This window comes from Myxocyprinus asiaticus, chromosome 36 (assembly GCF_019703515.2).
Source record: "Myxocyprinus asiaticus isolate MX2 ecotype Aquarium Trade chromosome 36, UBuf_Myxa_2, whole genome shotgun sequence".
In the NCBI taxonomy this organism is placed as follows: Eukaryota; Metazoa; Chordata; class Actinopteri; order Cypriniformes; family Catostomidae; genus Myxocyprinus; species Myxocyprinus asiaticus.
Genome location: NC_059379.1, coordinates 36,745,438 through 36,759,028, shown reverse-complemented (window position 1 = coordinate 36,759,028; position 13,591 = coordinate 36,745,438). Strand labels below are relative to the sequence as shown.

The window sequence follows — 13,591 nt, the reverse complement described above, 5'->3', positions numbered from 1 at the left end:
TGCATGTGCATTTCATGGTCAACTATGATAACAAAATACTCTTCCTCAATATAATAAAATAATCTTAAAACAACATAAGCCAACTGTGGTAACATACTGATGAATGTTGTCATGGAAACCTTCTATAATTAAACTCTATTGCAAACTTCAATGCAAATCTTGTCTCAGTAGTGTGCTGTGTCGTACCTGAGCTAGCGAGCTCCAGATCTCTCTTGACGAAAGCTTTCCTCTTCTCCTCTAGCAGCTGACTGGGGATCAGTCCTGCACTACCTCCTTCCAAATGACACGCCTTCAGGTGAGAGAAGAAGCAAGATTAAATCTTCCAAAGCAGAGCTTACAGAGCATGTCTAAACATTCACACACACAAACACACACACACACACACACACACACACCTGCCACCAGTTGGGGTCCTCCTGGTTGAAGATCTGAAGGATGTCTCCACTGATGAACTTCAGTCCGGCTTCTTTACAGGGGATCAGGTTATCATGAGTGGGGTCATAGTCAAAGTGACACTTTACAAATGCCTTTAGACAGAGAGATGAAGAGAGAAAGAGGGACATAAAGACAGACAGAGAAACGTATTACTCCTCATTTCTGAATGTTTATCCATAAGAGTATCATTTCATCACAGAGAGGAGAGGAATGTGAATGTGTAAGCCCGAATTCTGTTTTCATGGTAACACTAGTCACCTGGGTATGGTTGCACCAGCTGTGCGTAAGGTCTTCCTTAAGTTGAGATGTAAAGTTCACACTAAGGGCTTAGTAACTACTAGTTAGTTTGTAACTAAGTCAGTGCTTAATTTGGTTGCACCACCTGTTCTTAAGGCAAGACTTAACTAGTAGGTCGTGAGCTCTCCGTAAAGTGATGCATAGTCGCATAATATGACATTTATTTGTATTGATCCAATAAGCAGCCTTCAAATTTGTACACAGAAGTGTTAAAAAGCCATGAACTTCAATTTGTTCTAGTTATGGTTGATGTTCAAACCTTGTTTGCTCAAGAAACTGTCAGCTGTGGAGGTCACGTGACGCCATGCAAGAAGCAGATGTGTGAGCGACGAGCTCTGCGCACTTTGCTAAATGTTTTATTATTCTCATATTATAATCTGGTGAAATTTGATACACCCAGTTACACATTTGCTCTTTGAGGCAAAATATGGCAAAGACGTCAAAATCCTCGGGCTCTGGAGACATTAAAAGACACTTACGTGTTCAGGATGAAAGCCCCGACAGGCCTACAAACCGGGGACTCGATTTGGATGGTGCGGCGGGAGAGGAGATCCAGCGTCAGGTGTCCAACATGTCGGTGATGTTGACGAAGGTTCTTGCTTACTTGGAGGAACTCGCTGTAATACGTCGAGCGATTACGGCGATGAAAATACAATTATCTGAGATACTTACAAGAGTGACTGATGTTGAGAGACGAATCGATTTTCTGGAATCTTCAGAGAGGAAATTAACCGCTAATCCGCCCGCAACCAAAGTTGATTTGGAACATCTCCTTGAAAAGCTTGAAGATCTTGAGAATAGAAGCCGCAGGAATAACGTTTGAATTGTTGGAATTCCTAAGCATGAGGAGGGCAGAGATATGGTGAAATTCCTAGACGAGCTTTTCCCTAGTCTGCTCGACATAACAGGACACAAGCTGGAAATCGAGTGAGCTCACAGAGTCCCAGCTCACAGATTTGCTGAGGGAGACAGGCCCCGATCGATTCTGGCCGGATTTCTGAGATCATCCGATAAAGATCTTGTGTTGCGCCAGGCGAGGAGCAAAGGGAAGCTTTCTTAGAGGAATCATAATATTTTCTTGTTCCCAGACTTTGCGAGTTCGTCAAGAGAGAAACACGATCGGTTCAAGGAATGTAAGAAACTCTTACATCAATGAAAGATCATTTTTGCTCTGATGTTTCCGGCCAAACTGAGAATTGAAACGAAGGACGGTCGCAAAGTATTTACATGTCCCAATCAGGCAATGTCTTTTATAGAATCAATGGATGAGTAAACCATTGGATGTTTCTCATGTGAATGGGTCGACTCGCTGTACTTATTCTGGCTTTTGAGGAAGCTGGGCGTCATTTTGGTTTCTTTTTTCTTTTTGTGTTGGCTTCGCTGAGCGGCTGGAGCTTGTTTTGTGAATAACACTTTTCTTTAAAGAAACTTTTGCATTGAAGAAAGATTACTTTTGTATTGAAGTTCCCGGCCAGTTTGAGAGTGGACACTACGGATGACCACAAAATATCTACATGCTCACACAAAGGATTTATTTTATAAAGTTGACGAATTGTGTAAGTCATGGTATATACTTTTATGTGGCCTCCGAGTGAACTGACTCGATCATCCGGGGAACCGGAATGCCGGTTTTGTTTCTTTCTGTATTGTTCCGCCTAGCGGCTGGAGCTTGTTCTATTGAATAACACTCCTTTGGAACAGCTGTGGATTAATCTGTTCATTCTTCGTGCTTATTCCTCCTGGCTGGCTGGAGTGTTTTGTTGAGTATTTTTATGGGACATCGGAATGAGTACGTCATCCATTCAACTCAGAACAGCTGGCTCACTGAACATATCTGAACGGTTTTATATCAGCTGGAATCTGTTTTGTGGAAGATCACCTATTGGCTGGGGTTTATTTTACAAAGTATTTTCTGTTATGTAATTTTGCCTCACAAATTTATGAGGCAAAACTGAACAATCCGATGGCAAAGCTGTCGTTGGGGCTCGTGGGCGTTCATGGACCTTTTGAGTTTAGAGGAATTGTCGCCGGTTGGTGCTTTCGTGCACGCCTTTTTCTTTTTTCTGTTTGTTTTGTTCGGGGTTTGATTGTTTCACTAATGGGGAATGTGCTCTGTATAATTTTGTTTTTGACACAATTTATTTTTTCTACTATATCAAAATGTCAGATGTTAATATAAGTGTACTATCTCTCTCCACGTGTAATGTAAATGGGTTGGGGCACAACATAAAAAGAAGGAAGGTTATTACTTTTCTTAAACGTAAGAAATATGATATAGTGTTTCTTCAAAAAACACATCTCTCCCCGCAGGAAGCTGAAAAATTTGGGAAGATATGGGGTGGACATGTTTTTTTTAGTGCTGGCTCAAGTAAGAGCAAGGGAGTCATTATATTGATTAATAAACATTTACAATTCAAATGTCTCAAACAGACTAAAGATAAATTAGGGAGAGTCATTATTGTTTTTGCTGAAATTCAAGGGCAAATGTTGATTTTGGCTAATATTTACGCACCTAACGCTGATAATCAGTGCTTTTTTATAGATCTTGAAGGGATGCTGCAAACCGCTGGCACCCCTCATGATATAATATTGGGAGGAGACTGTAATCTTTTGATGGACTCAATCCTTGATCATAGTGAAGCAAAAGTGTGTAAACCCCCTAGAGCAACATTGACGCTTCACAGGATGTGTAAAAATCTTGGTCTTATGGATATATGGAGACTTTTGAACCCATCTGGTAGGGACTATACATTTTTTTCATCAGTCCATAAGATTTATTCTAGAATAGATTTTTTTTTTTTTTTGATATCCAAATCCCTCATTTCATCTGTTGTGGATTGCTCAACTGGAAATATCTTAGTCTCAGATCACGCCCTGGTAAGTTTAGAGGTGATGCCACATATAGAGAAAAAGAAATCATATAGTTGGCGCCTTAATGTATCCCTTTTGCAAAATCCTGATTTCCAACAAATGTTAAAGACTGAAATCAGTGTTTATATGGAGACCAACTGGTCCTCAGTATCCTCTGTGGGCATGGCTTGGGAGGCACTTAAGGTGGTTCTTAGGGGCCGGATAATACAGTATGCCTCATTAATCAAAAAATCCAAAGCATGAGAACTCGTGGAGTTGGAAGGAAATATTAAAAGTGCCGAGGCAGAGCTGAAGCACTGTATGTCAGCTGATGAATTGACCCGATTGAAATATAGATATAATACTATTTTGTCACGGAAGGTGGAGTTTTGGTTATTCAGGGCAAGACAGTCATACTTTGAGTTGGGTGACAAAGCAGGGAAGCTTTTGGCTAGATATATAAAGCAGAGAGAGTACCATTCTACCGTTCTACCATTCCCTCAGTGAAATCTGCTGGTGGTGAAATATTTACCTCAGCCATTGATATTAATAATGCCTTTAAAGAATTCTATCTTGATCTTTATAGTTCCATGTCTTCGTCTACTGATGAAGATATTAGAAACTTTGTGGAACCATTAGATCTTCCTAAACTGACGATTGAGTAAAAAAACTCTCTTGATTCTGAGATAACCTTGGAGGAGCTTGATGAGGTAATTAAATCCCTACCTACTGGCAAGGCTCCGGGGACAGATGGTTTTGCCGCAGAATTTTTTAGATCTTATGCTACAGAACTGGCTCCACTTTTGTTAGAAGTTTATACTGAATCATTAAAGAATGGAAAGCTTCCACCAACCATGACACAAGCCCAGATCAGTCTGATTCTTAAAAAAGACAAAGATCCAAGCGAGTGTAGAAGTTACCATCCAATCTCCCTGATCCAACTAGATGTAAAAATATTGTCAAAACTTTTGGCTAACCAGTTAAATAAGGTTATGACATCTCTTATACATATAGATCAGGTGGGATTTATTCGGGGCCGTAGCTCTTCTGATAACATCAGGCGTCTCATCAATATCATGTGGTCAGTGGCGAATGATCAGTCTCCGGTCGCTGCCATCTCACTTGACGCCGAAAAGGCATTTGATATGGTAGAATGGGATTATCTTTTTAAGATTTTGGAAATGTATGGGATCGGGAGTACATTTATTGGTTGGATTAAGTTACTTTATAGACACCCTGTAGCAGCGGTACAAACAGATGGATTAATTTCAGATTATTTTACTCTGGACAGGGGCACTCGGCAGGGCTGCTCTCTTTCCCCTTTATTGTTTTGTCTTGCCCTGGAACCATTAGCAGCCGCGATAAGAAGGGAGGATGATTTTCCAGGGGTGGTGGCGAGAGGTATGGCGCATAAGCTTCTGCTTTACGCAGATGATATTTTATTATTTGTCTCTGAACCTACTGGATCTATGCCTTGCCTCCACAGAATTATTAATTCCTTTTCCAAATTATTCAGGATAAATCCGAAGCTTTAGCTCTGACAGCGTACTGTCCAGTAACAGCTATTATAACATAGCGAAGTCCTTCATTTGGAATGGTAAATGTCCCAGATTACACTTCAGTAAGTTACATAGGCTGATGGACAAAGGTGGGCTAGGCCTACCCAAGATTCTGTTTTATTATTATGTAATCGGTCTCAGACATTTGGCTCATTGGTCGCTTCCACCTGAAAGAGCCCCTCCCTGGTTCTGCATTGAACAAGAACTGCTTGTCCCTATTTTGCCATTGCAAAGCCTTTTCATCAAACTAACCAGAGAAGTTAAATCACACCCCGTTATTTCACATTTGCACTCAGTATGGACAAAAGTGTCCAACGTGTTTAACTCAGATAATTATCTAAATGTTGCCTCGAGCCTATGGCTAAACCCCAAACTATGCATTCATAAGTCCCCTTTTTGTTGGTCAGAGTGGATTGCGAGGGAGGTTAATACACTCGGTGATCTTTATGAGAGTGGTGTGATGGGATCCTTTGAAAATTTGGTTCAATATTTTGTGATCCCCAGATCCCAGTTTTTTAGGTATCTTCAGTTACGCCACTTGCTCTGTACTATTTTTGGGAGTAGCATACATCCCCCTAAAGCAGCAGATACTCTAGGAGAGGTGATTTCTGCTTTTGGAAAAGGTCATGAGGCATCAGTGTATTACTCCCTGTTAATTCAGAGTCTGGGGGACGGAACTTCGACTTCTCTCAAGAGACTGTGGGAGAAAGATTTGAACTTGGTATTGGAGGAGGGAGTGTGGAATAGGATTCTAAAAAACATCAAGTCTACATCTAGAGATGCAAGGGTCTGTCTGATGCAATTTAAGATTTTGCATCGATTATATTGGACCCCCTCTAGATTGTATAGGCTGGGTTTACATGCCTTCTGGTCTTGTTCGAGGATTCAGGAGTTTTGGTTGAGAGTCCAGAATTTTGTTTCCAAGGTCCTTGGCACTCAGGTTCTGTTTTGTCCCAGACTTTGTGTGTTGGGTGATGGGGCGGTTATGGATATAGCTGATGGGTATGTAAAGAGGTGGGTCCTCACCGGCGTGTTGATCGGGAGACAGATAATTGTGAGGGGATGGAAGTCGATGGGCGCTCCCTCTTTTTATGAATGGTGCACCGAATTGGGCAAGGTAGCGTCATTTGAAGTGATGTCATATAGACGGCTTGGCAATTCGGCTGCATATGATAAGAAATGGGCCAGGTTTTTGGCCTTTTTGGGGGGTGTTCGGTGACGGGCTGTGGAGAGAGACATTTTGTTTGGTTTGGATATATATTTGTTAAATTAGATTGTTTTATATATATATATATTTATTCTTAAGTGTTTCCTTTTAAATGTTTTTTTTTTTCTTTTTTCTTTTTTTCTGTATATATATATATATGTGTGGTTATTTTCATTTTGTGTCAGACCACTGGTTGTGTGAAGGGGGGGGGGGGGGGTGTTCAGGGGAAGGGACATACAATTTTATAAATTGATTCAGTGTGTGTATGCTCTGTTTTATGTAATCCTGCTTGTTTGAATCAATAAAAATTTTAATTAAAAAAAAAAAGAAACTGTCAGCTGTAATAAATTATATCACCATTGAAATACGATACGTAATAAAACAAGATGTAAACAAATAACAATATTCAATAACTATCTAAAATGAATAAGAGGCAATAAATACTAATACAACAGGCTGGAAAAATAGACATTTATTCATTATATATTTAGTATATGTTGAAACTTGACACCGTGCGGCGTACATATTCTGTAAATATTTAGTTCATACGTCACAACTAGGTTAAGTTGTAACTTACGTATAGCTGGTGCAACTGGCCCCTGCACTCCAATGGAATGTTTCTATTAGGTACTGGCAATGTTAATCTCATAAAAAAAATTACTGCTAAAAATGTTTTTTGATTCTGTCAATGATTAAAAAAAAGAAGACAAGACAAAAGGATGCATCATGATGATAGCCTAATCAAACAATTTTAATAAAAAAATTTTTTTGAATATATGACGAGAAAAAATAATAATAATGCAAGATATTAGCAGTGTACAAATCTAATCCAATTATCCAGTTTCTGTTTGAGCCGTGTGAACAGAAAGAGCTGAACACCGGCAAAATGAATCACTTTAAACCGGATTAATTACCTCACTCAAACGCATCCTATATTTATACATCAGATTAATCACTATATCCAAAACGTGTGTAAAATTACAACTTACATCTGCACAGACAGTGAAGCCAATGAACAAATTAACTTCATCTAAATTATGGGCTTGTCAGAATGCGTAACTTGTGTTGTAAATAACATTTTTCCATGAAATTGAACTACACGCAATGCAATATGCGAAACTAAAACATGGAAAATTAATAACAGTCATGAAGAATTCAGAATACAGAATTCAGAATAACTTTTAAAAAGTAGCTAATACTTAAGTATATATTATATGCTGTTATTTCAGGAGCTCATGATTTCACAACAAAAACAGTTGTATTTTGTTGTATATTTTAGATGTTTGATTTATAATTAAATTAATAAATGTATATACATTTTCCTAAATGTAAAGTTTTTGACATTTTGCAAATCAAGTGATTTTCGTTGACTATACTGTAATTATATGCCATTTTAGTCTGAGTAAAACTGACAAAATGAATGAATATGACATTAAAAAAATTGACTAAATTTAAAGGACATTTTCATCAAAAGACTAAAACTTTGACTAAAGAAACGTGTAAAAAATAAAAAATAATGCTGGAGCACAAACACATGGAAAATCTGCCTTGATTACATCATAGAGCTCACACATAGTCAACAACAACAACGTAAATCCTCCACACAAACATGCGCTTAAAGGAATATTCCGGGTTCAGTACAAAGTAAGTTCAATCAACAACATTTGTGGCATAATGTTAATTACCACAAAAATGTATTTTGATTTACCCCTCCTTTTCTTAATCTGGGTTACAGTGAGGCACTGGAAGTGAATGGGGCCATAAACAATATGTTCATTAACATGATTTTAGTGTAATAAAATTGCTTACTAACCTGTTCTGTGTAAAGTTCTAGCCAATTTTACATGAAATTTCGTTGCAATGACGATGTAATGTCAACAAGCCTTAAAGGTATATTGCGGGTTCAATAACGTTAAGCTCAATCGACAGAATTTGTGGCATAATATTAATTACCACAAAAAAATAAAAAATAAAATAAAAAAATTGGGCTCGTCCCTACTTTTCTTTAAATAAACCAAAAATCTAGGTTACAGTGAGGCACTTACAATGAAGTGAATGGGGGACAATTTCTGAACATTAAAATGCTCACTGTTTCAAAAGTACAGACTGGTCTCTCTCCTACCATTCCTGTCTAAAACTCTTGAGAGGTTCGTATTCAACCAGTTGTCTGCTTTTCTCTCACAGAACAACCTTCTCGACAGACATCAGTCTGACTTCAAAAAAGGACGCTCAACAGAGACTGCCCTCTTGTCAATAGCTGAAATCCTGCACTGGCGAGAGCTAACTCCAAATCATCCATCCTCTTCCTCCTTGACTTGTCTGCTGCCTTTGACACAGTGAACCACAAGATCCTCCTGTCCACCCTCTCTGACCTGGGCATCACAGGAACTGCACTTGGATGGATTGAGTCATATCTCACTGGCAGATCCTTCAAGGTCTCCTGGAGAGGAGAGGTGTCTAAGACACAACACTGAACACTGGGGTTCCTCGAGGATCAGGGCTTGGACCCTTCCTCTTCTCGATGTAAACAACATCACTCGGACCGGTCATTGAGACACATGGCTTTTCCTACCACTGCTACGCAAATGATATGCCGCTCTACCTGTCGTTCCAGCCTGATGACCCTACTGTCTCAGCTCGTATCTCTGCCTGCCACTCAGACATTTCTGCCTGGATGAAGGAATGACACCTTCAGCTCAACCTTGCCAAGACAGAACTCCTCGTGATCCAAGCCAACCCATCTGTTGACCACAATCTCACTATTCATCTTGGTTCAACTACACTAACACCAACCAGAACAGCCCGGAACCTGGGACCAGCTTAATTTCACTGCACACATCTCATCAACCGCCTGGTCTTGTAGATTCGCGCTTTACAACATCAGGAAAATCAGACCTTTCCTGTCTGAATATGCTACACAGTTCCTGGTCCAAGCTCTGGTCATTTCAAGACTGGACTACTGCAATGCTCTGTGGGCAGGCCTTCCATTTAACACAATTAAGGCACTGCAGATGATCCAGAATGCAGCAGTGCATCTGGTCTTCAATCAGCAAAAAAGGGCTCATGTCACCCCACTCTTGATTTCACTCCATTGGCTACCTGTAGCTGCCCGCATCAAATTCAGGGCTTTGACTCTGGCTTTCAGGACAGCTAATGGAACCGCACACTCTTACTTCAATTCACTTCTTCAGGTCTATGCTCCAACTCACTCTCTGCGGTCTAAGAACAAGCAATGCCTGATGGTCCCATCACAAAGAGGCTCAAAGTCTATTTCACGATCGATCACTTTCTCTGCTCCTCTGTGGTGGAATGAACTTCCAACCTCCACACGATCCGCTGTTACCTTCTCAACATTCAAGAACCAGCTGAAAACACATCTGTTCCACGAACACTTAATGAACCCACACTAATTGCACTTACTACTGCACTTAACCTGCACTTAATATACAGAAAACAAATGTGCAAGCATCTTTACTACTCCAGCCACTGTGAGAAATTGTAAGTCCTATACTGAAGATGTTGTTAAACTTTGTTTAACAAATTGCTTGCTATGTGTCTCATTTGTAAGTCACTTTGGATAAAAGCTTCAGCTAAATGACTAAATGTAAAAGTTTAGCCACAAGACATAAACAGTATGTGTGTTAACATGATTTTAGTGTGACAAAATCACTTACTAAACTTTATATTTTACAACTTTGTTGCCATGACGATGTAATATCAACAAACACTGAAACCCGAAATTGACTGTAAAAATTAAGATTTAAACAAATTTACAGCTCAAATAATACATGAGTTTTAACAGAAGAATTAATGTAAGTGCTTTTATAAAATTATATATAATGTTATAAATTATAACATTATGTCACAAATGCTGTTAAGCTTAACTTGTATTGAACCTGGGATATTCTTTTAACCCAACACAACACTGCTCCAAGCCATGTCAACAATAGACTGCTCTCTACCATCACAAACACCTACAGCAGCTCTGATCTATTATGAATATTCCCACTATATTAGTGTGTTATTTCATTAGGAACATAACACTGTGATGTCCAGTCTTATGTTGGGCAGCAAACACAGGAAGCTACTTGTTTATTTTTGGTCCAAATGAAGATTGGCACAGATGGAACCTAATACGGCAGACCATACGGGCAGACAAACATGCTCATGGCTTATTTTTCAGCTCTGTTTTAGAAGAACATCTCTCTCTTTTATGATTAAATTGAGATTTGGAATTTTAAACAGATCTATGAAAATGTTGAAGGTGGGTATAATAACCGCGGTAGGTTGTTGCTAAAAATTTCAAAGGGTAAATGTACACTTGCAGATTGTTGGGTGTCGCATCTCAATGGGTGGGTTGCTGACAAAAACAGGGAGGGCTTTGGCTTGCCCCACTAATCTCCCAGCTTGCTTTGGTGTGGTGACAGGTGCCTGAGCCTGGTAATGCCACTATGCCAGCCAAAGTTTGGATTCAAGGATGATCATTTGCACCAATGTCTTTGAATGTGTGTTTTTTTGTTTGTGTTTGCATGGGAGTACAAGCTGCATGCGCATGTACCTGGTACAGTGGTGTGTTATAGGTGTTGTGAGTGCATTTGGTTTCAACAACTAAAAAAGTATTTGGACATTTGTACACCACTTAAAAATGTAGGAATTTCATTGCATTAGATAGCAAAACATCAAACAAAGTGACGTCTGCAAACAAATGATGCTAGAGCTTTTCTCAGAACTAACTTCATGTTTCTGAGTCATTTCTTTGAACCAACTGGTGTCAAGGTGATTTTTAGTGGATGTATGAGGTCAATTACCATAATTCATCACATTTACTATTTTCAACTAATGTTTGACAAGTGGCAACCAGTAAGTGTCCAAACACTTATTTGTCTTCATTCTCAAGAGCATGTTTATTGTTTTATCATTTGAAACCTAGTCTCGCATAGCCAGACCTTTGAAAAAAAAAACCAATTTAACATAATGGCACTCCAGTCTCCGCAAACAGTTGTACAAAAAACTCCAGAAAAATAGCAAAACATTACCGTAGACCCTTTGAATAAGAATTTCTTCCCAACCAAAAGGAAATGATTATTTCTCAGGTACATTATATAACCCAAAATGTAATACACAATTCTGCCTTTGGATTTCTAGTTGAATTTCTACTAAGCGCCTCAAACAATGCACTGAATATATATTTCAAATATTTGATGCCACTTACCTGGCAGACTTTGGCAAATCCAGTGATAATTTATCCTCAAACAGTGGGGCGAATTCATTTAAGAGTTGCAGCACTTTTGCATATGGCATTTCACTGCAAAAGCATGTGTCTTCTTCACTAACCACCCATAATCTAGTTTAAGCAGGCACAATCAGCGCTGAAATAGCACTGCTTCTTGTTAAATATTTGCATTTATGAGTGTTTTAAAGAAATATTCCGGGTTCAATACAAGTTACACTTATTGACAGCATTTGTGGCATATTGTTGATTACCACAAAAATTAATTTAAACTCGGCCAACCTTTAATTAAAAAAAAAGCAAAAATCAAGGTTACAGTGAGGCACTTACAATAGAAGTGAATGGGGACAATGAAAGTAAATATGGCCAATTTTTGTAGGGTTTGAAGGCAGAAATCTCAAGCTTATCATTTTATAAAAGCACTTACATGAACTCTTCTGTTAAAACTCGTGTATTATTTGAGCTGTAAAGTTGTTTAAATCTTCATTTTTACAGTCATTTTAGGGTTTGTTGACATCACATCGTCATGGCAAAAAAAGTAGTAAAATTGCTAGAACTTTACACAGAAAAGGTTAGTAAGTGATTTTATCACAGTAAAATCATGTTAACATGCGTAATGTTTATGTCTTGTGGCTAAACTTTTGAAACAGGGATTTTTTTAATGTTAACGGATTGGCCCCATTCACTTCCATTGTAAGTGCCTCACTGTAACACAGATTTTTGCTTTTTTGTTTTAAAGAAAAGGAGGGGCAAGCTGAAATTATTTTTTGTGGTAATCAATATTATGCCACAAATGCTGTCGGTTGAGCTTAAAGGAATATTCCGGGTTCAATACAAGTAAAGCTCAATCGACAGCATTTGTGGCATAATGTTGATTATTACCACAAATATGTATTTCAACTCGTCCCTCCTTTTCTTTAAAAAAAGCAAAAATCTGGGTTACAGTGAGGTACTTACAATAGAAGTGAATGGGGGCCAATTTTTGAATGTTAAAATACTCATTGTTTCAAAAGTATAGACACAAGACAGAAAGGATATGCGTGTAAAGAATAAAATCACTAACTAATCTTTTCTGTGTAAAGTTATAGCCAATTTTACAACTTCGTTGCCATGATGATGTAGTCAACAAACCCTAAAATCCTAAAATAACTGTAAAAATGACAATTTAAACATCTTTACAGCTCAAATAATACACAAGCGCTACCATCTCACAGGACCTGAAGTGGGAGACACACATTGACTCCATTGTGAAAAAGGCCCAGCAGAGGTTGTACTTCCTTCGCCAGCTGAGGAAGTTCAACCTACCACAGGTGCTGCTGATACAGTTCTACTCAGCAGTCATTGAATCTGTCCTCTGCACTTCAATAACTGTCTGGTTTGGTTCAGCTATGAAATCAGACATCAGAAGACTACAAAAGGACAGTTCGGACTGCTGAGAGGATTATTGGTTGCCCCCTGCCCCCCCTTCAAGAACTATACACTTCCAGAGTGAGGAAAAAGGCTGGAAAAATCACTCTGGACCCCACTCACCCTGCCCACTACCTTTTTGAACTGTTGCCTTCTGGCCAACACTTCAGAGCTCTGAGCACCAGAACCGTCAGGCACAGGAACAGTTTTTTCCCGCAGGCTATCCATCTCATGAACAGTTAAAACTGCCCCACTGAGCAATAACTATGTGCAATACACAGTCTAGTCTTTTTATATTTATCCAACACATCCTACCTCTTCTGCCATTACATTCCCTTGCACTGTATATAACAGATTTGTATTTAGATTTGCACTATGTATGTGTTGGGCCTCATGTATTCAGATAGAAGACAAAGGCAGGTAATACAGTCGTAAAAACCTAACTCAAGCCCCCACCTTCCATAAATCGTAAATCTAAAGTCGTAAATCTTACTGATAAAAATCGCGCCAAAATCAAACAAAGGGAGTCCAAAACAGACTACAAATCCATGAAGCCTTGCTCACTAAAAGATCGAACTCTCAACTCCTATTGGATGAGGCACACGA

At 38.9% G+C, this 13,591-nt stretch overlaps 1 protein-coding gene across 5 annotated transcripts in view; it reads right to left on the bottom strand.

Moving 5' to 3' along the window:
* The window catches only part of mpp2b (MAGUK p55 scaffold protein 2b), a 123,313-nt gene that overhangs the window by 12,335 nt on the left and 97,387 nt on the right, over window positions 1–13,591 (bottom strand). For all 5 annotated transcript variants that reach the window (XM_051674486.1, XM_051674487.1, XM_051674488.1 and 2 more), the window contains 2 exons: window positions 396–527; window positions 187–289 (listed from right to left, as the gene is read on the bottom strand). In XM_051674486.1, coding sequence (XP_051530446.1) covers window positions 187–289; window positions 396–527 — 235 coding nt within the window. The remainder of the gene's footprint in view (window positions 1–186; window positions 290–395; window positions 528–13,591) is intronic.